At 47.8% G+C, this 25,715-nt stretch overlaps 2 protein-coding genes across 7 annotated transcripts in view; both read right to left on the minus strand.

Moving 5' to 3' along the window:
• The window catches only part of ARHGEF9 (Cdc42 guanine nucleotide exchange factor 9), a 497,418-nt gene that overhangs the window by 237,292 nt on the left and 234,411 nt on the right, over window positions 1-25,715 (minus strand). The window contains exon 1 of one of the 6 annotated variants that reach the window (XM_060249026.1): window positions 4,668-4,710. The exons of 3 other annotated variants lie outside the window; for them this stretch is intronic. In XM_060249026.1, coding sequence (XP_060105009.1) covers window positions 4,668-4,676 — 9 coding nt within the window. In that variant the 5' untranslated portion in view covers window positions 4,677-4,710. Of the gene's footprint in view, window positions 1-4,667; window positions 4,711-25,715 lie in introns of those variants that run through there. 2 more of the 6 variants (XM_060249028.1, XM_060249029.1) reach the window with 2 other exon arrangements.
• LOC132579605 (uncharacterized) lies at window positions 4,835-5,052 on the minus strand. The gene has a single exon (XM_060250094.1). It carries the CDS (start codon window positions 5,012-5,014, stop codon window positions 4,835-4,837), a length of 180 nt encoding a protein of 59 aa, XP_060106077.1. The 5' UTR covers window positions 5,015-5,052.

Raw genomic sequence — 25,715 nt, forward strand, 5'->3', positions numbered from 1 at the left:
GTCTTCTTTGTCCCACTCACTCCCACCCACATCCAGCCCACTTTGGGACTGCTGGAAAGTCATCACCATTAAACCACATTAAACTCTTCCCACCTTGCCCTGAAAACAAGCCGTTTCATTTTTAAATATATATATTTTTAAATGACACTAAAATATCAATGTATCAATCTAGGGTTTTAACGATAGTTCAAGCAGGTTCTCCACATTCCCACCTTTCATTTTTAAAAAAGTAAGTCTCTATCCTCCTCCCTCACGGAGATATAAGCAAAAAGGCATAGCTCTACAGGGGAGGAAGCTAGATATTTACTTTAAAAAAAAAAGGAATGCTGGGAATACAGGGAACCTGCCTAAATGATAATTACTACAGCATATTGATATATTGATATTTTAGTGCCTTTTCTTTTCCAACATGCAGCCAAGATATCAATATATGCATGGGCAAAAAATAAAAGGGGGGAGTTGCTGTGATGCCATGGATGATGATAGCACCCTCCCTTGAAAACTCTCATTGCTGAAGGCCCGTGCAGAAGAACATAAACTGACTCCTCAACTGTGAAAATGGCAGCGTGGGGGGGCAGACATGCAGAAGAACTGTGCTCAAACCAATTCCAGTGCTCATAGACTGACTGCCAAGAAAATCAGGAGTAAGTGGAGCATATGGACAAGCCCGAGTAGGGAGACAAGGGCTCATACCTGGAGACCCGCTTTCAAATAATAATACTGTAGCTTAGTTCTCTTTCTCCCACAGAACCGCATACACAGATGCATCTACCATTAAGAAGGGTGTTGTTTTTACATGGGGAATGGGGGAGATGACTTTCCAAATACACAATTCTGAGGCCCCTCATGGCCACCAATAATCCTGCAAGGTCACCAAAGTGAGCAAGAGAAATAAGTGGAGTCTTGTGCTCACCACCTCTGCAAGAACCCGGCGTGAGACTGCCATTCAAATCTGGCAAAGTACAAGCCATCGCAGCTAGACACATTCACCATTATCGCAATGCTGCCAAGCGCCAGTCCCTTAAAGTCCTCCTTACATGCTTTCCATAAGCCTCACTCGTCCATCCCATTATTTAGAAAGCAGCTGCAGATGCAAGTCCCTAGTTCCCGGTGTAATATTACAGGTGCAGTTGCAGAGACCAGTTTGAATATCTGGTCCTTTATTGGGAAGGTACTTTCACTTTGGTCCCCATTTTAGGCCTTAGCTTTTATTTTGGAGAATGGCTGAGTGAACTTATATAGGCTAGAGCTACTGATAAGAATTACGGACTTAAAAAATAGGCCAACCTCCACAGTTCATCACTAAAAAAGTAGATTTTCTTCTCTGAGTATGTGACCCAAATCAAATTTATCACTTGCTTGACAAACTCTGAAAATAGTGTTTGTACCATTTTCAAACTGCATGCAGTTGTGAGCCACATCAAACTTTTGGTCATGGCTTTCTTACCCTTGAAGTAAAACAAATTGTACAGTCCTAAAGAGGGTTCCCCCATTAATTTCCAAATAATCTGTCACGATGCATGAATCTGTCACCATTTTTGTCTAGAACAGTGGTGGCCAAACTGTGGCTCAGGAGCCACACGTTGTTCTTTCACACATGTGTGGCTCCTAGAGCTAATGGAGGAACTTAATGTAGGCTTACTCTCAAGCAAGCGTGGTTAGAATCGGGACCTCAGTCAGCCTCTGAGCACTGACCCATACATAGGTAGGTGACCATTTTCATTGTGTGTGAAGCAGAGGTGGAGGAGGAAATAGGCAGGCTTGCGAGCTCTTCTCCACCACAGAGGTTGCCTGGAGACCTAAAGCGGGGAAAGAGAGTGCAAGAACTGAGGGAGCCACCGGAAGGAGGGATGGAATTAAAGAGGGAGGTGCAGGGTTCTCCCCTAGCTTCATAGCTCTTGCAGGAGCTGTATTTACTAACCTTGGTGTCAAGGCAAAGAGATGCATAATGATGCAAACAGTGATTTATATGGTACATGTGCGTTTCCTTCTCCCAGTGGTGCCAAAAAATAATTCCCTAACCTTTCCCTATGCCAGTCTTATGGGGACTGTTCTTCCCAAATTTTGTTTTTAAAAAAGTCTCCTTCTAGCATGCTTGTGTTTTCTAGTGCATACATATGTATTTTATCTTTTTGTGCAAATAAAGTATTAAGAGTTTTAATAAAGATGTGTGTGTAGTATTTGTTCACGTCTTGCGGCTCTCAAACATCTGATGTTTATTTTATGTGGCTCTTACATTAAGCAAGTTTGGCCACCCCTGGTCTAGAAAGAATGTTAGCCAGTTTTTAGGTTGAATTTGGCACAGATATCAGTTGTTCTGGTGGTGATTCTTAACAGCAGGAAGCAATGCCTGTTGCCATTTTCCAAAACTTAATCCCTTTTAAGATACCCTAAATCCACTTTGATTTTGCTTAAATGCAACCAGAAACAGGAGGGGAAAAAACCCGCTGATTAAATCAAAAGAAGTCATCACAGTCATGTCAAAATAAATGCTTCAAATAGTAAAATGTTCACAGTCTCTCTCACACACCCACATACCCACACACACACATACTCAACAAAGTCTCTACATGGAGAAATGTGATTCATCCAGGTGGTGGTATTTGCCAGTTGCCAAGCACTGCTGTAGGAATTATTTTTGGATAAGCCTACGTGTCCAAATCGAGTCTCAGAGCCACAAACAACATTCCGAGATGCTTCATGCCATCTCCTTCTCCATCCATTCCTTCCTGCTGTGACTCATTCGCCCTTCCCTCCTCGCAGTTACACTATTCATTTACATCACAGTTAACCCATTTTTAAGATTTTAAAAAAACCTTGAAAATCCAACTGAATACTCTGATAAACTGACATGTTGTTTACACCTCCCTCCCTCCAGCTTGCAGGAGGGCAAGGAAGCCTCACTAGGGATTTCAAAAAGGAATAAACACAAACCTCACCTGGTACTTCATGAAGCCGGTGGCAACCTGTTCCTTGGGAAATCTACAAGCGGGAGAAAAGAATTCCCAGCAGCAGGCACTGGAAGTTCAAGCTACAGACTCTGCACAGTGGTATTACTTACTAGACAACTATATTAAAGTTGGTTCTCTATGTTCAACACTTCTTACTCTATCAATCCAGCAGAACACAACAACCAACACTCAGGATCTCTCTCTGTCCCCCCCCTCCCCCGGCCCCATCCTTTGTGGTTTATCCTGTTCAAGAGCCACATTGATTTCTTTTCATTTTCAAATACCAACACCTGACCATATAAAAATGTGCACAGAATTGCAACATGTGCACACGCACACACAGAGACATACATGTCCACAGAGCAGACAATGAATATGTGGGAACAGTAATTTGAATGGCGAAGTCGCTCATGCTAACAGGAAAATGGTCGCAGCCAACATCATCAAGGGGCTCAACATTCATAAATGTGTTGCAGAGGTTATTTTGTAAGGCAAACACTTTTCTGCAAGAAAAAATGACTGAAGTATGGCAAGAATGCACACACACACACACACACACATCACAGATATATTACACCCAGGCATTTGTTTTATGCTTTCAGTTTGCATACCCTTCTCTCCCACCAAGCTGTCTCTCATGCAACAATGTCACACACACAAACACACACACACACATCCATGACCTGAATAGGAAATACAGAAACTAGTGGACATCTTTTCCTCAGTCTCATAATATTTAATTTAGCAGTTCATTGTCAAGAAAATCAATCACAATCAAGTCAGCCTAAGTTACCCATATTGGAATCTTGTTATCTCTCTGGTGGGTAAAGATTTTTTTTCTTCATCTCCCCACTGCCCCAGCCAGTGCTGCCAAACCAAAGTCTCTGTAATGGCTTTTATTTTATTTTATTTTTAAATCTAGCCTTCTTTTGCCGGACTGAAAAGATGGGAATGCACACGCTAGGAGCCCAAGTCCAGTCAGCTACGTTTCAGTGCACTGAAGAGAACCGACTGTCAGGAACTGGTGCGAAGGGAGAACTGGAAAGAAGCTCAGCATTTAAGGGATCCAGTCACACTGCCAAGGCAACAGAATTAAATAAATAAGCCTCCTCTCGCTCTCCTCAATGGCGGTGTCTTTAAGTCCAACAGAAAGCTTTTACCTTTGCACAGATTTCCTCCCTGCCTTTCCTTCACCTTAAGCACAGACCGATACCATCAAACACAGATACAGATATACCAGCTAGCTAGCGCCCCAAATGCATTCAGGTTCCCTAGCCTGGATCTCTCCTTCCCAAAGGCATTGTGCTTTTTTTTCAGCTCCTTGCTTCAAAGCAAGGCTTGTACGGCTATAAGGACCAAAGTGTTTCAGCATCGCTTTCCTGAGGGGATGAATTTAAACACACACACACACACACCCCACAGCCCTGCTTCTTAGGATGCAAACTGCCCCTTTCCCTCTCCTCACTTGCATCATTGGCATCAGACCAGAGTCCAGGCATTTCTTTAGAACAGCTACAGCTAGAGTTATATCTAGATCCAGAAGGGGTGAGGCTGGCTGCTCAGGAACCACAGCATCCCTAGGGCCGCCACCAGCAGCAGCCCCAAAGAATCAGATCAGCCAGCCAAGTCCATCACGAGCGGGGCACGAAGCAGATCCGCTCGCAGGCATGCTCAAAAGACAAGACACGACAAAAGAGTGAGGGAGAGAGACTATACCAACGGCATACAGATCACCGGGAGGCCATGTCGCGTCGGGGGCGGCTCTGCTGTGCCCCTCTCGCCCCGGCCGGGGGTCTGGGTCTCCGCCGGGGGGCGGGGGAGGGGCGGGGGTGGGTGGGGAGGCGAGGGCAGCGGCGGGCGGGCGGGCGAGGCGAGGCGAGGGCTCAGCGGGTGCCCAGGAAGAACATGAGGATGACGTTCACGAGCAGCAGCAGCACGATGACGGAGAAGACGACCACCGTCTGCACATCCAAGGTCATGGTGCAATGCAGGACGCTGTAGTGCTCCAGGTGCGGCGCGGGCAGGCTGGCGGCTGTCAACCGCTGCTCGGCCACACTGTCCATACAGCCGGCATGCCGGGCGACGGGCGGCGGGCGGCGGCGACGCGAGCCCGGGGCTGGGGGGCGCCCTCAGGCCCGGCGGCGGGAGGAGGAGGAGGCCGGCGGCGGCGGCGGCAGCATGGCCGGCCGGCTGGCTGCGGGAGCGAAGGAGGAGCGGCAGGAGGCGCGCTCAGGCCCGGCGGGCTGGCTGGCCGCGCTCTCCTCGCCCTCGCCCTCGCCGCCGCCGCCGCTCCTGCTCCTGCTCCTGCAGCATCGCGCGCTGCGCTGCGTTGCGCTGGGCTGGCCGGGCCGCCACCGCGCGGCGGAGGAGACGCGCGCCTGTCACTCAGCGCTCCGCGGCGGGCGGGCGGGGGAAGAGGCTGCGCGGCCCACGGAGGGAGGGAGGGAGGGGAGAGGCTGCCCTGGCCTCAGCCTCCTGCTTCCGAGCCCCCCTCGCCCTGCAAAGGCTGCCTGGAGGCCTGCCCACCAGCAAGGCACGGAGACCGGCCCAGGGCTCTGGCTAGCGCATCCCGGGGCGGCAGGAAACCCCAGCGTTAATGATGCACGGGGGCGTTCAAACGCGCCCGCAGCCACAGGCCAAAAGAGGCTGCCTGCTGCGCCCCTGCATGATTTACTGCTCTGCTATGGGGCCTTTCGCTCGGCCTTGCCGCTTCGGAGAATCCAGTCCCCCGCCCCAGAGGGAAACGCGGCGGAGTTGTTACCTGTTGCGTCTCAGCAACAGGCGAGGAGGCACGCCGAGATCACCTGCTGTGACTGATGCAGGTACATCGGAGGCCAGCCCAGAGCTCTGGCTAGCGCATCCCGGGGCGGCAGGAAACCCCAGCGTTAATGATGCACGGGGGCGTTCAAACGCGCCCGCAGCCACAGGCCAAAAGAGGCTGCCTGCTGCGCCCCTGCATGATTTACTGCTCTGGGATGGGGCCTGCTCTGCCTCTGCCTTATCTTTGGAGAATCAAACGCGCCCGCAGCCACAGGCCAAAAGAGGCTGCCTGCTGCGCCCCTGCATGATTTACTGCTCTGCTATGGGGCCTTTCGCTCGGCCTTGCCCCTTCGGAGAATCTTTGGAGAATCCAGTCCCCCGCCCCAGAGAGAAACGCGGCGGAGTTGTTACCTGTTGCGTCTCAGCAACAGGCGAGGAGGCACGCCGGGATCACCTGCTGTGACTGATGCAGGTACATCGGAGGCCAGCCCAGAGCTCTGGCTAGCGCATCCCGGGGCGGCAGGAAACCCCATAGTTAATGATGCACAGTGGCGTTCAAACGCGCCCGCAGCCACAGGCCAAAAGAGGCTGCCTGCTGCACCCCTGCATGATTTACTGCTCTGCTATGGGGCCTTTCGCTCGGCCTTGCCCCTTCGGAGAATCTTTGGAGAATCCAGTCCCCCGCCCCAGAGAGAAACGCGGCGGAGTTGTTACCTGTTGCGTCTCAGCAACAGGCGAGGAGGCACGCCGAGATCACCTGCTGTGACTGATGCAGGTACATCGGAGGCCAGCCCAGAGCTCTGGCTAGCGCATCCCAGGGCGGCAGGAAACCCCATCGTTAATGATGCATGGTGGCGTTCAAACGCGCCCGCAGCCACAGACCAAAAGAGGCTGCCTGCTGCGCCCCTGCATGATTTACTGCTCTGCTATGGGGCCTGCTCGGCCTCTGCCTTATCTTTGGAGAATCCAGTCACCCGCCCCAGAGAGAAACGCCGCGGAGTTGTTACCTGTTGCATCTCAGCAACAGGCGAGGAGGCACGCCGAGATCACCTGCTGCGACTGATGCAGGTACATCGGAGGCCAGCCCAGAGCTCTGACTAGCGCATCCCAGGGCGGCAGGAAACCCCATCGTTAATGATGCACGGTGGCGTTCAAATGCACCCGCAGCCACAAACCAAAAGAGGCTGCCTGCTGCGTCCCTGCATGATTTACTGCTCTGGGATGGGGCCTTTCGCTCGGCCTTGCCCCTTTGCCTTATCTTTGGAGAATCCAGTCCCCCGCCCCAGAGAGAAATGCGGCGGAGTTGTTACCTGTTTATTTTATTCCATAACTTATATCCCGCCCTTCCCATAAAATGGCTCAGGGCGGCTCACAGCAAACAATAAAACAATAAAACAGAGTTCAGAATTATTACATTTAAAAGTTAAAACATTTAAAAACCTAAAAACCTTAAAATTTTAACATTAAATCTATACCGTATGAGTCACAGAGGTCTAATAAGCTACATTTGTTGCATCTCAGCAACAGGCGAAGAGGCACGCCGAGATCACCTGCTGTGACTGATGCAGGTACATCGGAGACCAGCCCAGGGCTCTGGCTAGCGCATCCCGGGGCGGCAGAAAACCCCATCGTTAATGATGCATGGTGGCGTTCAAACGCGCTCGCAGCCACAGACCAAAAGAGGCTGCCTGCTGCACCCCTGCATGATTTACTGCTCTGGGATGGGACCTTTCGCTCCGCCTCTGCCTTGCCCCTTTGCCTTAGCTTTGGAGAATCCAGTCGCCAGCCCCAGAGAGAAACGCAGCGGAGTTGTTACCTGTTGCATCTCAGTGACAGGCAAGGAGGCACGCCGAGATCACCTGCTGCGACTGATGCGGGTACCTCGGCTGAGAGAAGAGTAGCTGTCAGCCCAGAACACCATTTTAGATGCAGGAGGGAAGTGTGCCTCCGTTTTTAATTCAGAAGAAAGTTGTGCGTGTGGAGTCAGAAATGCAAGACAAGTCAGTCACTCACCTTGGGGGCTAGGGATGGTTGGAAAGCGCACAGTGAAGTCAGTCTACTACTGATGGTAGCACCCATGCCATGGCCCATCTCAGTACTTGGGAACCTTTGAGTTCCCTAAGGCAGGACACCAATGTAATCAGCTTTAGAAGACACATGTGCAGCTCTTTGGGAAGGTGGGACAACTGTCCTACTGCATCTGAGTGCTACATCCTCTCAGCTTCCTTGCCATCTGCCCAGATACCCCACAAGGACATTCATACACAGGGCAGTACCAGAGGCGTAAAGGAGGGGGGGCATGCTCTTGCGGGTGCTGATCCCACCTGCCTCATTTAACCTCTCCCATTCGGCATCACCCACAGCCATCTTCACAAAAAGAGATTAAAAAGCAGTTACCTAACAGACTGCATCTGAACATGTGCAGAGTGGCTTTCCTTGAACACTGGGCAACTGTCTTTGATTCAGTATTTTGGGTATGAAGTAAGGCTGGGAAGTGAGGGGTTCTTTAGGCTTCTGGGCACCCTTTTAGCTGGTCTAAGAATCCACAAAAGACAACAACCAAAGATGGAGCTGGAATGGTTGCCCGCACCCCATCCCACTTCCAGGGGAGTGCACTGGGCCCTGGGTAAGCAGTGGGACTGTCCTAGGGGCTACTCTGCTCAGTGGCAGACCCAGAGTCAAGGAAAAGACAAGTAGAGTTCAAGATCTTTATTTCAGCTTCATGGGCATACACAGGCGTTGACAGAGCTGACAAGCCCGCCAGTTCTCCCAACTTATAAACCTTTGCCCTGACCGTTACAATTCAAGCCAAAGCACGCCAAGCTAAAGCAGGGGTTTTGTGCAGGGTTTCTATTAAGCTCTCATCACCACAGGTGTCGTTATCAGTTCCCGGGTCGCATCTCCTCCTGTTCGCGGCCTTGGTTACATAGCAACTAGCCAGCTCCCAGACATACCATCCTCTCTTCAGATAAGCAACAAGCAGCAACTACATCAAAACAGCATAGCTAGCACAAGCATAGTACGGTATTGCATAGCTAGATACATATGGCAAGAGGAACAAGATGGAGTGACTCTTGACATTCTACCCCCCCTCCCCCTGGTTTATTGGGATGTTTGCTGTAAAATTCTTTAATTAAAGCTTTACAGTTTGTTTCTTTGGAGCTGACCCATTCAGCTTGACTTAATGGGAAATGAGTCCATTTGATAAGATAAAACAGTTCGCCACGTTTGATCTTGGCATCGAGAATTTCCTACACTTCATGATGAATCTGACCACGGACCAGAGTCGGGGGTGGTGGTTCCATCGGGGGTGCCAATGCGAGGATCCAGGATCCTTCTTCAACCAGCTGACATGGAAACAAGGGTGTACATGTTTAAGGTTTTTAGGCAGGTCCAGTTCAACAGTTACTTTATTTATAATCCTTTTGATTGAGAAAGGTCCCAGGTGTTTCATTCCTAATTTCTTACAGTTCTGTGCATTAGGTGAGTGTTTGGTTGAAATATACATTTTGTTTCCCACTGCTAAATCCCACAGTTCAGAGTGTTTTTTATCATACTGAGTCTTATAGGCTTCTTGCATCCTCTGAAGTTGTTTACTTATGACTGCCCAGCCCCCTGCAATCCCTTGTCACCATTCCGTAAAGTCCGTGGGGGCTGACGCGGGGGGGGGGGGGAGCAAGTTCTGGGAACTGTTTGCTCTCATATCCATATACCGCTTGGAAGGGGCTTACTTTGGTGGCGCTATTCACACTGTTGTTGTAAGCATATTCTGCAAAGGGCAGTAGGGCCACTCAGTTGTCCTGTTGGAAGGACGTATAGCAGCGTACGAACTGCTCGAGCACCGCATTGGTGTGTTCCGTCTGTCCGTCCGTCTGTGGGTGGTAGGCGGAACTGAGCCCTTGCTCGATTCCCGCAAGTTCACACAGATGCAACCAAAATTTGGCAACGAATTGTGAGCCGCGGTCAGAGACCACCTTGGCAGGAAAAGCATGTAGCCAAAAGATGTGCTGGATAAACAATTGGGCCAGTTGTTTAGCCGTGGGGAGTTGTTTACAAGGCATGAACAGTGGGCCTGTTTGGAAAAAGTGTCCACAACGACCCAAATTACGGTTTTCCCCATTGAAGGGCGTGAAGCAGGGGGAAGCGGTTGCAAGTGTCCCAGAGGCAACCCCCCCCCCCCATCTTTTTTGCCATTATACAGGTGGGGCATCCTACTGTATATTCCCCTACATCCTTCTGCAACCCTGGCCACCAAAATTGTCTTTGAATCGAATGCATTGTCTTTACAAATCCAAAATGGGGCCGCTGGTCTTCTTCTTCGCCTTCGGTTTTAGGGGTGTAGAAGTTCTCGGCTCCTTTGGCTTGCTGGGACACTCGCTGGCGATGTGATTCCCCCCCACACACACACATTTGAAGTACAAGTTCGCTTTGGCTCTCCGGTCATGCTCCTCCCACAAGAACTGCTCCGGGGCTCGTTTGGCCAAGCTGGGTCAAGGTGTCTTCTCCTGATCTTCTTTCGGGGGGACCCCTTGTTGTTTCTTATGGAGGGCGATCATCTTGTTGTGGTCCAGATCTTGTGGTTCCCCCAATTTCAGAGCCTCCCCATAGATGTAGGAATTTAGGTCCCTTTTGAATTGCTCAATCCTGGTCCCGTCATCCCATCGCTGGACCTTGGAATTCAGCTCCCTGAATGCGCTGAGGTAGTCTCGGACCGACCCGACACCTTGCTTCAGGTCTTGCAGGGCCGCTATCACGTTAGTTTCTTGTAGGGGGTCCTCAAAGTGGAGTTGCAAAGCCCTTAGAAGGTCGGTAGCTGAGTTCAGGGCGGGGGACTGTTTCTCAAACAGGGTAACATACCATCGAGCCACCGGGCCCCGGAGACAGCTGCTGATGTACACCACCCGCGACTGTTCTGTCAGGAAGTTGCGGGCCCAGACGTGAGGTGCCCTCGCACCATCACGATGAAATAGACCAGTTCCGATGGGTCCCCATCGAATTTTGCCTCACTCACTCGCCCCCCCCCCCAGTACCAGCACTGGTTCCTCTGGCCCAGATTGGGGTTGTTGCCAGGCGAGGTTCTGCATTTCTTGGATCATGAAGGTGTGCATGGCTTGCATCTCCTCACGAAGTTGACTGCTTTGGATGGCTAAGGCTTCTTTCATTCTTTCTGCAGTCGTGTCGCTGGACCCACCAGCCAGAGGATCCTCTCCCCGACTCTCGTTGCCCTGGAATCCCCACGGGTGATAGGAGTGTTGCAGCCTTGAGAGTCGGTGGTATTTCAGGGGTTCCTCTCTCAGATCTCTTATAATACTGTCTCGGAAATCCATGGAGCCCCCGTCCTTTCTCTACACCGTTACAGTGACCGGGGTGACCCGCGGCCCTTCGGGCTTTGGTTCTTCCTCCCTGTCCATCTTGGTAATCCCTGTAGCTTGGTCCTGTTCACCAGCCATCGTGAGTCTGGGATTAGGTTAGGCCAGGGTAGTTGTGAGTTCTGACAAAATGTCAGACCCAGGGCCAAGGAAAAGACAAGTAGAGTTCAAGATCTGTATTTCAGCTTCATGGGCATACACACATGTTGTCAGAACTGACAAGCCCGCCAGTTCTCCCAACTTATAAACCTTTGCCCTGACCGTTACAATTCAAACCAAAGCGCGACAAGCTAAAGCGGGGGTTTTGTGCAGGGTTTCTATTAAGCTGTCATCACCACAGGTGTTGTTATCAGTTCTCGGGTCGCATCTCCTCCTGTTCGCGGCCTTGGTTACATAGCAACTAGCCAGCTCCCAGACATACCATCCTCCCTTCCGATAAGCAGCAAGCAGCAACTACATCAAAGCAGCATAGCTAGCACAAGCATAGTATTGTATAGCTGGATACATATGGCAAGAGGAACAAGATGGAGTGACTCTTGACACTCAGACCCTGCTAGGGGAGACGATCACCACCACACCTTGATTTAGAACATTTATATCCTACCCCTCCAGAGACCTGCTAGGAGGAAATGAAACCTGCAATATAAGGGATTGGGCTATTCCAATTTTAATAGATTTTACTATAATCCTTTCTTGGATGCTTGAGGTTTTACCACCTGCTTGCTAGGGAGGGATGGTGGCTCAGTGGTAGAGCATCTGCTTGGTAAGCAGAAGGTCCCAGGTTCAATCCCCAGCATCTCCAAAAAAGGGTCCAGGTGTGAAAAACCTCAGCTTGAGACCCTGGAGAGCAGCTGCCAGTCTGAGTAGACAATACTGACTTTGATGGACCGAGGGTCTGATTCAGTAGAAGGCAGCTTCATATGTTCATATGGCCCCTGCTCTTCCTGGCTATTTAAATTTTTGGGGGGTGGGGGTGCGCTGGTTGACCAGGTCTGGGTAGTTAATGCCTCCCTGAGAAAGTGATGCATCTCCAATCCAAATACCTTTATTGGCACAGAAATAAAAAGTACAGCATAGTAAATTTACATGGAGCTTCAGCTATAAAAACCAGTCAAACATCAAGAAGGGGAGCTAGTCTTTTGCTCCCTGATTGTTATGGCAGCCAAAAGGTACTTTGCAACCAGGCTTGTGCTATGGGAACATTGGTCAGATAGTAGGGGGAAAAAACTAACTTCGCTTCAGGTAATCCATAAAAATTAGACAGAATAGGATTGATTATACAGTCCCACACTTCCCCATAAAAATCACAATAAAGTAAGATATGGGCGACCGTTTCAAGGTGCCTTCCATTACATGGGCAGACTCTATCCTGATAAGGGCTGTTGGCAAACCTCCCAGACAATACCGCTGAGGGTAGAACATCGAGTCTTGCTAACATAAAAGAGCGGCGTAACTGGGGTGAAGTAATCTGGGAAAGGGAGGCAGCAGGCAGCCCATGATCTGGGAAGATACCAAATGCTAAAGGGGAACAAGTTTTATGTCCAGAAGAACAAAGGGACTGTTTCTCAATATCTAAGATTCTCTGTTTCAGGATTCTGAATGCCTGCGTTTCACTTAGCATACAGAGGTTGTCCAAGGGTACACCTATGGAATGTATTTTCTTCTGGATCTGACTATACCAAGTGGAAACGAAGGAATCCGCTAGCATCATATGGATATAACTAGCAGGGTCTGTCCTAAAGTGTAGGTGTAGCCAAAACTTTATAGTTAGTAGCCATGCCCTGGTCTCAATCAAATGGGTTCCAGTCTCGAGGAACACTGCAGCATAGCTGACACAGTTGGGGACCCCTAAAATACGGCATAAAAATGCTGCCTGAATTTGCTCAAGTTGGAAATTGAGGGCGCAAACCCAAATGGGGATCCCATATAACTGAGAAACTGTTTTAGCATTAAAAATATGAATGGCAGCTGGGACAAATTGGTTGCCGTTCTTGTAAAAAAAGCTAACCACGGCAGATGAACTACACCTTGCTGAGATGACTGCTTGCTTGCTTTGTACTGTCCAGTTATGATTATATTGGAAAAAGACCCCCAAGTATTTGAAAGTTTTCACCTGTTCAGTATTATTTCCCTTGAGGCACCAGCTTTGTGGTTTCCAGGACTTTGAAAATACTAAAATTTTGGATTTTACATAGCTTATAGACAGGAAATTTGTCTCGCAGTATGAAGTAAAAGCGAGTAACAGGCGCTTGAGGCCCTTCTGCGAACGTGACAGTACAACTGCATCGTCAGCTTAGAGCAATAAGGCGATAATGGATGGCCCAGGTTTGGGTGAGTGACCATCAATAGCATTTAGAGAGGGGGCCAGATCATTCAGGAATAAATTAAACAGATAGGGCGCTAGAATACAGCTGTTTGACTCCCTGATTGGAAATGATCTTTGAAGCTAATGCACCTAGGTCATTATATCGCACTTGACAACTATTAAGGGAATATGTTTTACAAATAAAAAGAAGGCATTTATCCAGACCCATGATGTCCAATTTGTTCCAGAGAAAATCCCTGGGAATAGAGTCAAATGCCCCTTTTAAATCAAGGAAGGCTGCAAACAGCCTTCTTCCCCCTCTACCACTGTATTTCTCTAACAGATGGTTAAGAATTATACAGTGGTCTATTGTAGACTTGCCAGGACAAAATCCGATCTGTTCCCTACTCAGGAGATTTTGCTCTTTCATCCATGAAGTGGAAGTCACTGCCACAGGAGGTGGTGGCGGCTACAAGCATAGCCAGCTTTAAGAGGGGATTGGATAAAAATATGGAGCAGAGGTCCATCATTGGCTATTAGCCACAGTGTGTGTGCGTTTGTGTGTGTATTGGCCACTGTGTGACCCAGAGTGTTGGACTGGATGAGCCACTGGCCTGATCAACATGGCTTCTCTTATGTTCTTATTTTCTTAAGTGAGTTTTCCCAAGAGGTGTCTCGCATATAATTTGCCTGCTATGTCAAGCAGACTAATTGGGCGATAGTTCTCTGGTTCTTGTGGGTCACCCTTCTTATAAATTGGGACAACTATGGAATTTGTCCATGATTCAGGCATGGTCCCTGTTTTATCGATCACTGTGAAGAGAGTTGCCAGAAGGGAAGCCCACCAGTCAGAATTGTTTGTAAATAATTCCGGTGGGAGTCCATCTGGGCCTGGGGCCTTCCCTGCCTTCAAATGATTGATTAGATTATTAATCTCATTAGGACTAACGGGGCCATTCAGTGATGCATCTACTACTAATGAAACCTATTCTGGACCTGGGGGATTTGAACAATGATTGACTAGTCTCAAATGTTCCATTCTTGAGCAAAGTGACTGAATGGGTGGTGGCTGGAAAACTCTGGGAATTCCAGGATGAGGAGGATTGTTTGGGACTCATCAGGTTTCAGAAGGTGGATTTTGGGGGTGGAGTCTAAGGAGGACATGGTTTGGGGAGGGACTTCAGTGAGATATATTGTCATAAAGTCCGCCTTCCAAAGTGGCCATTTTCTTGGCGCTTCTGGTGGAGATGTAATGGTGGGCTGTCTTCACAGGGAGTGAAGATGCAACACAGCTAATTACTGACTAGGAGGGCTCTCCAGTTGGCAAAATCTCCCTAGATTAAAAAGGAGATCAAGGAGATAAACTATGTGTACCCCTTTAGTTGGTCCTTTGGTGTTTTCTGTTGAAGTGAAATCTCTTTACAGACACCTCCTGAGTTGAGCTGGGAATTAACAACTTTGCTCCCAGCTGTGTATGGACTCCTGATAAGGATTAACAGCTTCTGCTTTTTAAGATTTATGGACATAATTATCTACAGCCAAAGACAAAAGAGACAGCCCCTGCTAAGGTAACCTCTTTCCTGGGATTATAAAAACCTTTAAAGAATTTTTTTGAAATAATAACTCCAGCAAAAAGTACAATTAAGAATCAGGAAAGCTGAATAAGTGTGGGATTAATTACTTTCCAACTCCTAATTTTTAATCTTTAATCTTATTTTTGATGAAAGTGTGAATGCATGGAAGTTTTTGGCTGCGAAGGTAAATCTGCCATGAGATAGTTGTTATATTTACTTTAGAGAATTAATTATTATTGGACAATTATACATAATAGAAGATAAGATGCTAAGACACTCTGAAACGGTTTGACCTTGGTTGCCATGGTGAAAGGATACAAACTGCTGATTGCTAAAAATGAAATTAATTGATTGATTTGAAAACACTGCAAGGTACCTGCTTTGGTCTTTGTTATTTTTTATTTTTTATTTATTTTATTTATTTTGTGATTTCTATCCCGCCCTTCCCAACAAGTGGCTCAGGGCGGGTTACAACATAGGAGTCTAACATAAATAGGAATTAAGTGTAAAACATTGAAATTCAAACATTAGACCATTTAAAACATTAAAGCATTTAAAACATTTAAACAGTTAAAACATTTAAAACATTTAGAGGCAGCGAACATCCAATATAACTGCGCACAGTTTCTTATACCAGCTAGTCATAGCTAGTCATACCATGGTGAAAGGATGCAAACTGATGACAGCTAAAAGTGAAAGTATTTTATTTGAAAATATTCCTTATTTCTATCTACTTGCATATTGGATTTAATTTTACAATGAGTGTCAGTAATAATCTTAACAGGGAAGGTTCATCAGACCAACCTGCCACATCAGATATGATGCAGAAATTATTCAAACAAACGGGATGCAAAATAGAGAGCAAAACAGAGAATCTTGGAAACAAGATTGTGGAAAAGCTTGAAAGAACAATAGGACATATTGCAGAAGTTAAGCAAATCAATGATACAGTGGTTGCTGTAAAAAATAAAACAGAAGAGACTGATAAAGAACTCTACTGGCATCTGGATTTCTTAGCCCTTATGGACTTGAGAGAAAAGGAGTCATAGAATGATAGCATTGGAAGGCACCTCCAGGGTCATCTAGTCCAACCGCCTGCACAATGCAGGAAATTCACACACACCCAGTGGCATCTGTTCCATGCTCAGAAGATTGGGAGGACCCTCCAGGATCCCTGGCAAAACTTGCCTGGAGAAACATTGCTGCCTAGCCCCAAAGTGATGAACAGCATTTCCATGGGCATGCAAGTGAGGGCCATGAGAACTAACTAGGAATATGGTCTGATGTTGAGAGGTATCCAAGGAGAAACTGACAGAGATATCAGAAAGAGGCCCATTTTGTACAAAGGGAAGAGGAAGATACAGAGTTTGCAGAAGATTCTAAAGACTGAGATACAGCTGAAATCAGAGTCCTCTTTGCTAGGTTTAATTGATAATCAAGTGGAAAGAAGTTATGGAGTTTTGTTCCTATATGTGACTACAGCAGCAAAGACATACACACAGGAATGGAAATATCCAGCAATACTTAAAATAGAAGAATGGCGGGAGAAGATGTTGGACTTTGCAGTTATGCCTAAATTTATAGTGTCTGTTGGAGAAAATATATTTATGCATTAGAGATTGGAAACCCCCTTTTTGCATGAAAAATAGAAGGATGACTTGATGATTTATGGTTTTTCTGAACAAGAAATTTGCTTAAGGGTAAATAAAAAGATAGAGAGAGAGTTCTTGTTCCTATATATAAGCAAGGAAAATGTTGTAATCAAAGTTATATTTGTTGTAGAGAAAATTGGAAGTCTTTTGTGTCCCCCTTCCCCCCCCCCCCTTATTTTTGCTTGTTTTTATTTTTCATGCTGTATTTCATTGATGTTTGCATATGGTTTTAAGTTTTTCTGTATGCATCCTAGTTTTAAAATCTCTGCCCCCTGAACTCCCAAAGTGGCTATTTTCTCCATGTGAACGGTTTTCTTTCACCTGGAGATCAGTTGTGATAGCGGGAGATGTCCAGCTACTACCTGGAGGTTGGCAATGCTAAATCTGGAACTCCCTCCTTTCAAGGGATCTTTTGGATGTCACATCTGCTAGTGTTCTAAAACATTGTTTTGGATTCTTTATATCCACAAGCAAATATTGGGAGTACATTTTTATTTTCCTCCCAGAGTCCTTTCCCTTTTCGTCTGAAGGCTCTAAACATCTCCTCCCAGAACTCTCTCTGCACTTCTCACGCTGCCCCCAAGCTACCTTCTCTCTGCAACCTGCCTGTCCTTCACCAGAACAAACACAAAGCATCTGAGGTGACTGAAAAAGCTGTTGAATCAGAGTAACTACTAATCAGCTTAACTTCACATGACATATTTTGTATTCTTGGCACGACTGTATGAACAGTGGTGCTACAGGACGGATGTAGGATGAATACAGAACTGATAAATGTCCTTAATCCTGTTCTCGGCTAACAGTGGAAAATGAAATAACGGGATCCAGGTAAGGAATGCCTGGAGGGGGGCACTAGAATGATCCCAGAAGGCTGTCCTGAGAAGTTCTTGAAGGAAGATGAGATGAGAGCCATCTTGCAAGAAAAGCCACATGTGGCTTAGAGTGCAGAATCAAAAGATAAATAAGGCCACAACACAGGATTTGCTTCCCCCTCAGCCTGACTGCAGTTCTTCCCGGCAGCTGCATTTGGTCACCATGATAAAAACAGCCCTGTGGCTAGTGGTGGGGCCTGAGGGGTCCAGCCCCCTGTGGGACCTTTCAGGCCCCTCCAGGCAGTTCCCTGCCGCTCACGAGGGGACGGACCGAGAACCAAGCTGCCTCCCGCTGCCGCCACTGCCTTCGTGCTCCCGGGCCAAGGAGGAACAGCAGTGGCAGCAGTTGCCTTCTTCTCTCTCGTTCTCACTCCCCCAAACCTGCACACAGCAGCAGGGGTAGCGAAAGCAGCAAGGGGCAGGCGCAAGTCCTCTTTCCCTCTTTGCCCTGGTACTTCCTTCTGTTCCTGACCTGGTGCCCCTTAGCTTGCCTCTGAAGCAGCCTGGTTGCTGAAGAGAAGCGCCGTTCTTTTTGTGACATTGGGCCTTGTGGCCCCCCCACCTAAAATTTTATCCCCTGCTCCCCCCCCAAAAAATTTCTAGCTAGGAGCCTGATAAACAACGGTTTGTTTACGTTGCAGAGATTGTGCGACAAGTTCTGGCTGGTCCGCAAGATACAAAACAATCCTGGCTTGTGTGTAAACCCCGGTTTGTCTACTTGCCACATTCCAGGAAGGAAGACAGCTGTTACAGAGCTGATCTCCACAGACCTGGTTTGAAGTCTGCTTTTATGGCCTTGATTCTTATAGAAAATTTATAATGTTTCTATGCTGTTCTTATTTGTAAGCCATCTTCAACAGGAGTCTAGAATAAAGTGGCATACAAATTTGCTAGAAAAAGACATAAATAAGGAGCCCTGCGACTCAGCAAACCGTGGCTTGTGAATTCAGCCACCTTGAACCATGAGGAAAAGTAGAGTACAAATGGTTTAATACACAAAATATATAAGAAGACATAACAACCAACGATAGACTCAAGTTCAAAATCATAGTTTGGAGCCAACTGCATGCATTCGGGGTGTGAAGAAATGTCTTTCTGCCTGGGAGGTTTGAGAGGATCCACAGTCTCCCCCCACCCTCTCTGGGAAGAGACCAGGGTGGGAAGGAGGAAGTAGGTCAATGGCTTTCCAGGCTCACCTTCATACAAATGCTAATAGATCTCGTTAGAGACAATAGGATGGCTAAGCTCCACCCCATTCTCCCCCCTTCAAGCAGGGAACAGAGTTTTGAGGAAACAGATTACTAGAAAGTCTTCAGGAATGAGAATTCCAGAGATCGCCAGCAAACACCTCTTTGACCTGGTGTGACCTGATCAGCAGGAGGGAAAACAGATATGATAAAAGCTCTCTGCAACAGGAAGGGGCTCTCTTTTCCTTGGGTGCTGTGTCCATGAGCACTGACCATGTGCTCGCCTCAAGGTACTGGTGCCTTTAAAAGGATCTCTAACATCCTAAGAAAAAGGGCCTGTCCTATTTTAACACCTGATAGGGCACGTATAGAGAAGGACAGAGGGTTTGCATTTTCTGCATTTCTTTTGTTATCTCTTGCTCAGTTTGGTCCTGTGCTGAATGTATGCTTGTAAACATTTTCTTTTTAATAAATACTTAATAATGTTTGGTGCAGGGAGTTATTCTTTGTACCACATAGACCTCCACCATCTCGGACATGATATTTTAAAAGGAGAGCCAGGGGCGGGCAGGCAGTTGGCAAGTGGCTATTCCTCCAGAGGCAGGCAAGGCAGTAAATTGTCCCCTTGGTGACCAGGCACTGGGCAGCGGGAGACACAGAGGCAAAGACTCAGAACTTGGAAGGAAAGCTGGGAGTCCTGAACTTCCAAGTGAGATATTCCATACATAGGTGGTGGGTTACTCTGATAGTGGAAGAAAAGCTCCTCCAGATGAGGAGAAACACCTAGGAGGGCAGGATGGAATACAGCCTGAAGGCCAAGGCAGGTGTATTCTGCTGCACAGACATAAACATTAGAATCATAGAATTGGAAGGGACCCCCCAGGGTAATCTTTAAAGCCTTATATGGCCGAGGACCCGCCTACCTGAGGGACCGTCTTTCCCCATACGAACCCCAGAGAGTACTGAGGTCAGCCAGCAAAAATCTAATGACCATCCCTGGGCCGAAAGAGATCAAACTTCAGAACACCAGAGCACGGGCCTTTTCAATCGCGGCCCCTGCCCTATGGAACCAGCTCCCTGAGGAGGTGCGGGCCCTGCGGAACCTTGATCAGTTCCGCAGGGCCTGCAAGATTACCCTCTTTAAACTTGCATATTCGGACTGCTGAAGAAGGCTGTTAACTAAGGATCCGCTAACGCGGTTCTAATCAAAGACTATACCGCTGTGTAAACTGTATAGATTGTATAAACTGACAGAATTAGCGTCAAACACCATCGGCACTGTCAGACCAAGTTATTTTAATTGTATTAACTGGTTTTTAATGTTGTTAAATGTAAAGTTTTATATTGTTAAATTTAAGGTTTTATCTATTGTTGTATGTCTTATGAAATGCTGTTGGCCGCCCTGAGCCTGCCTAGGTGGGGAGGGCGGGATACAAATAAAATTTATTATTATTATTATTAGTCCAACCCCCTGCACAATGCAGGAAACTCACAAACACCTCCCGCCTAAATTCACAGGATCTTTATTGCTGTCAGATGGCCATCTAGCCTCTGTTTAAAAACCTCCAAGGAAGGAGAGCCCACCACCTCCCAAGGAAGCCTGTTCCACTGAGGAACCGCTCTAACGGTCAGGAAGTTCTTCCTAATATTGAGCCGGAAACTCTTTTGATTTAATTTCAACCCATTGGTTCTGGTCTTACCTTCTGGGGCCACAGAAAACAATTCCACACCATCCTCTAGATGGTGATCGTATCACCTCTCAGCTGCCTCCTCTCCAGGCTAAACTGGAGTTGCAGGGATGAAACTTAAGTCTATAAACCAATGTTGGGAAGACTAAACTCAAGGAAGGGTTGCATCAGCACTTAGTTCTCATGGCCCTTTTTTACATGCCCAAGGAAATGCTGATTGACATTTTGGGGTCAGTCAGCATTTTTTTTTCCAAGCCAGTTTGGTAAGGAATCCTGGAGGTTTTTGCCATCTTTGGACATGGGGCAGGGGTCACTGGGGATATATGTGTGTGAGGGGAGGTACTTGTAAAGTTCTAGCATTGGGCTAGAACATTGTGCAAGAGCCCCATGGGACAGAGTGGTAAGCTGCAGTACTGCAGCCAGAGCTCTGCTTATGACCTGAGTTCGATCCCGGCAGAAGCTGGGTTCAGGTAGCCGGCTCAAGGTTGACTCAGCCTTCCCTCCTTCTGAGGTCGGTCAAATGAGTACCCAGCTTGCTGGGGGGAAAGTGTAGATGACTGGGGAAGGCAATGGCAAACCACCCCATAAAAAGTCTGCCGTGAAAACGTCGTGATGCGGTCACCCCAGAGTCGGAAATGAATGGTGCTTGCACAGGGGACTTCCTTTACCTTTTTCCAGCATTGTGCAGGGGGTTGGACTAGATGACCCTGGAGGTTCCTTCCAGCTCTATGATTCTATGAAATATCATGGAGATTTGACTCATACTCCCCTCCACCCACCCCAAAAAACCCCTTGGCCTCTAAGGTGCTACTGGATTCCAAACTAGCTCTTCTGCTGCAGACTAATATGGCCCCTCTCTGAAACACTCGTTTAGAATAGTGAGGGCAGAATTATAGTGAGGGCAGAAGTGATGCAGTGTTGGCTCTAAGGTGTTAAGGGCCTTTGAGCACAGCGCATTTTCTTGCCCACCCTAGACTTGGAAAAGTGAGAAAGAGAAACCCAGACATTTCCCCCATTGCCTACTCACATCTGGAGTGCTCCATGCAGAAGAGTGAGGAGGGTGCTGGTGGAGCTGCTGCAGCACTCAACCCTGTGCCAGTATTAGGACCCCCATGAATCACACGTTCTGCTACGGCAGTGGTCCTCAGTGTTTTTGAGCACCTCCAGAACTGTGACACAGCATGGCGGGCACAGCCATTGGCGTCCACAAAATACCTGTTGCAGGAGGTGGAGCCAGCCGTAACATGGCTGTCACAGCTTAATTTCAGCAGTCCTTGTGCTGTGATGACAGCTGCTGCCGAAAGCAACATTTTTAAAAATCTGCACAACCAATCAGATCTCCGATGGCCAGTCAGAAGACTTGCTGGGCAACTGTTCCACCTGGCCCCACCCAATTTCTTAAAACACTTGGTGGGTGCCAGAAAAGGTGTCAGCAGGTACTATGCTGCCACCACGCCATGTTGAGGATCCTTGTTCTAGAGCCAGCCCTGTGAAGGACACACAGTTCTGCCACCATTCCTCTGTCTCAGTTCATAGCACGAAACTACAGATAGCTATAATGCAATTCCGCTCTTTGGCATATTCTCCCCTGCCCCTGCCCATCAACAGTCAATCGTATAGAGCAGAAGTATGATGCAGTGATTGCCAGGAACAGGTCCCTAACAAGTATAACTAGGGTGGCACTACGATGTGTATTGTTGGCTTTGCTGTTACGATTATCTTTGCTCATTAGCAACCCATCATTATGCAGATATATTTGTATCCATATACTGTACTAACCCCAGTTTACACATGTATCCACGACTACTAACACCAGTTGTATTTCCTAAACCTTTAGTGCTTTGTGTGTGAGGTGGGATGTTCAAGGCTCGCAGGTAGAACGGGAGCACGGGGAGACAACTCTAATCTGGTCTCTCTGGGCAACGCTGATATGAACCAACGGAATTGGAAAGTGAATGTGGAATGTGACCTTGATGGGGAAGAACACTAAGGCCTGAGAAAAGACTTTATATTAATTAATTCAAATGACTTTGGCAGGCATAGAAAAAGGGGAGGGGAGCTGTTATTTCAAAAGGTATAATTACTGCGGGGGGCTGCTCTGGCAAGACACAGTCTTGTGAGCACCATGCTGATGATGGTTGCTCAAAGTGAAGAAAGAACACCACACCCCCTGTCCAGCAGCCCTCTCCCACTTCGGAGGGAGCTGAGCAGAGGCCACTGGAGGCGATGTTTCTTCACTCTGAGCAATCGGAGCGAAGAAACAACACCCCCAGCTCAGCTTCCTCCAAAGTGGGAGAGGGCTGCTGGGCAGGCGGGGGGGGGGGGGCATTGTTTCTTCGCTCCGATTGCTCAGAGTGAAGAAAGAATGCCACGTCCCCCCTGCCCAGCAGCCCTCTCCCGCTTTGAAGGGAGATAAGCAGGGGCCATGGGGGCGTTGTTTCTTCACTCTGAGCAATCGGAGCGAAGAAACAATGCCCCCGTGGCCCCTGCTTATCTCCCTTCAAAGCGGGAGAGGGCTGCTGGGCAGGCACCATCGTGATGATGTCACTTCCAGGTGACGACATTGCACCATGCACGCATTGTGCACTCAATTATAGGCCACCAGGGGGTGAGGTGGTGGTGCAGGGGCTGTATCTGATCTATTAATAAAGCTTCTTCTGCATATACTCAAGGAGTCTTATCTGGGCAAAACCTTACAGTGATATCATCACATTCACTTCCAAAGCTACGTTCTACGGAGGAGGGGTTGGCTCATGGATTGCCATTTTTCGATGGGGAATCTATGGTGGTTGCCAAGCTCTGCTGCCAGTACCAAGCAGTATCCCCACTGCTTTGCATGGGTCACAAATACTTTCTCTTATCACACTATGGTTGAGGGCAGTTGATCGCTTTTCTGTAATGCTCAATATGACCCAAAAGTTGTGCCTCCTTTTCCACCACTGCTGAAAGGATGGCCCTCCTAAGAGGGGTATCTGCCTTGTCCTTCATGCCAGGAGACATCTTTGTGGGAGTAAAACGCTCTCTAGGTCAAGTACTAAAGCTAGACTTTCAATAACAAGGTAGGAGGAATGGCCTCAACCAAGAAGAGTAAGACGCCCTAACAAACACCCTGCTAAATGTAGAAACAAGCCGATGCTGAAAATCATGCTCTCCGAATGGCTGACATCATTACAGAAGGAAATTCAGTCTCACCACTTTTCTTTCATTCATTAGGACTGCTGGCTCTCCTGCCAAGTCGGCTAAGTGTGGCGTGTGTCAATATTTTAAAGGCTTCCTGTAGTTACATCTTATATGGAAGAAGAAGACACGGATGATGAAGAATAAATGGAAGTTTCTTTGTGTCAGAATTGACACTGAAGAAGACGAGGAAATGTGTTCAGCAATATTTTCTTAACTAGAGACGTTCTCTCTAAGATGTGATTAATTTGGAGCTCTCTGTTTTGAAAGCCATTGCTCCTAAGCTTGATTGCCACTGGAATTTTTCAATTAACAATGGATTTGACTGTACTGAGTATCCTGAATTGATTCTGGAATGGCCAATCTCCAGGTGGGGCCTGGAGACCTCCTGGAGTTATAACTGATCTCCAGATGGCAGAGGTCTATTGCCCTGTAGAAAAGGGCTGCTCTGAATGGTGAACTCTATGGCATTATACCCCTCTGAAGTCTTCCTTCATTCATCTCACTGTATCTGACTTGAATGTCAAGGGTCAGCTATGGAGAACAAACAGCCTCTGCAGCCAAAAGGCAAGCAAGCAAGCACATGCTGTTGTATCTGAAGAGTAAAGACCACATGGTATAATAACCTAGGCATTATGAATGAGGGACTTTGGCCTTGAAGGAAACAACTCGTTACCAGGTAAGTGGTTCTTTTCAACAAACGCACTCCGATGTGGAAACACTTCTTAGAACGGTATGAATACAAAAATGTTACGGGTATCCTGTGGTGAAGAGAGCAGTAGCAAGAGAGAGGCAAGAAAAACACGAGCTGGGACAAAACAGGGCTGAAAAAGACATGTCTAATATATTGTTAAAGTAGCGGCGTCTTGGGAGCAAAAATTCTACTTTGTGAGCTCCTGCGTAAATTTGTTTGCTCTGGGGCCATTTTTCCTGAGCGAAGACAAAAATGTGTGAGTTGGAGGGTAAAAAACTGTGAGTTAGCACACTAACGTAGCTTAGAGGGAACACCGCTGACTACCAGTAGGAGCCATTTTGTTTCTCCCACGTGCACGGCTACGCACAGGCACGGCTTAGCTGGGCTAGAATGGGTCATGAACATGAACATATGAAGATGCCTTATACTGAATCAGACCCTTGGTCCATCAAAGTCAGTATTGTCTTCTCAGACTGGCAGCGGCTCTCCAGGGTCTCAAGCTGAGGGTTTCCACACCTATTTGCCTGGACCCTTTTTTGGAGATGCCGGGGATTGAACCTGGGACCTTCTGCTTCCCAAGCAGATGCTCTACCACTGAGCCACCGTCCCTCCCCTGAGCCACCGTCCCTCCCCTGGGTCTGCTGAGAAGGGGGGCTTCTGGGATAGGATTGCGCCCTGGAGCATACATATCTACCTCAAAAAGGGGCTAGAGCAGGGGGCTTCCGTGTGATGCCCATAGGTGCCATGGCACCCGCCACCACCCTTCCTGGCGCCTGCCAAGTGTTCTTAGAAGGTTGGTGAGGCCAGGGAGGCCTGCTGGCAAGCAGGGCTTCTGACTGGCCACTGAAGATTTGGTCAGCTATGAAGATTTTTTCCCTGAAGGCTGCTTTGGGAGCAGGTGCCACTACAGCACCATGTGTTCATTTTGGAAGGCATCCTCTCAAGCAGAGGTTCTGTCTAGAATGCTGAAGAGTTATGTGTAACCTCACTTCCTGATATGTTGTGGTTGGCTTCACCTCCTGCGGCAGCCATTTTGTAGTTGTGCCAGTTGCCTTCTTGCAGCATTCCGAAGGTGCTTGCAAACTCGAAAAGGTGAGGGACCCCTGGGTTACAGCTCCCCCTGAATCTATTCCTGATAACCTGTACATAAAAAGAGCAATAGGGCTTTCATGAAATGCTGGTTTTCATGTGTGTGTTCTAACTGGCACAGAACTGGGTACAAATTGTCCCAGCTATCCACAGTACACTGAGAAACAGCAGATTCAAATATACTGTTGGGAAGACTTCTTGTGGTAAGTAGATCTTGCTGCGGGCTTTAGGCAGCTGTACAGGGAGGAGGAGCCAGAAAGGCACAGCTGAGATGGTTTGTTGCCCAAATCCTCTATCTTTGTGATCCTGCCCAGTTGGGAGGAGCCCTGGAATTACTCCCTGTCTAAGAACTTGCACCCTCAGTGGGCTGATCCATGGGCAGGTGGCAGAACTTCAT

This window comes from Heteronotia binoei, chromosome 11 (assembly GCF_032191835.1).
Source record: "Heteronotia binoei isolate CCM8104 ecotype False Entrance Well chromosome 11, APGP_CSIRO_Hbin_v1, whole genome shotgun sequence".
NCBI lineage: Eukaryota > Metazoa > Chordata > Lepidosauria > Squamata > Gekkonidae > Heteronotia > Heteronotia binoei.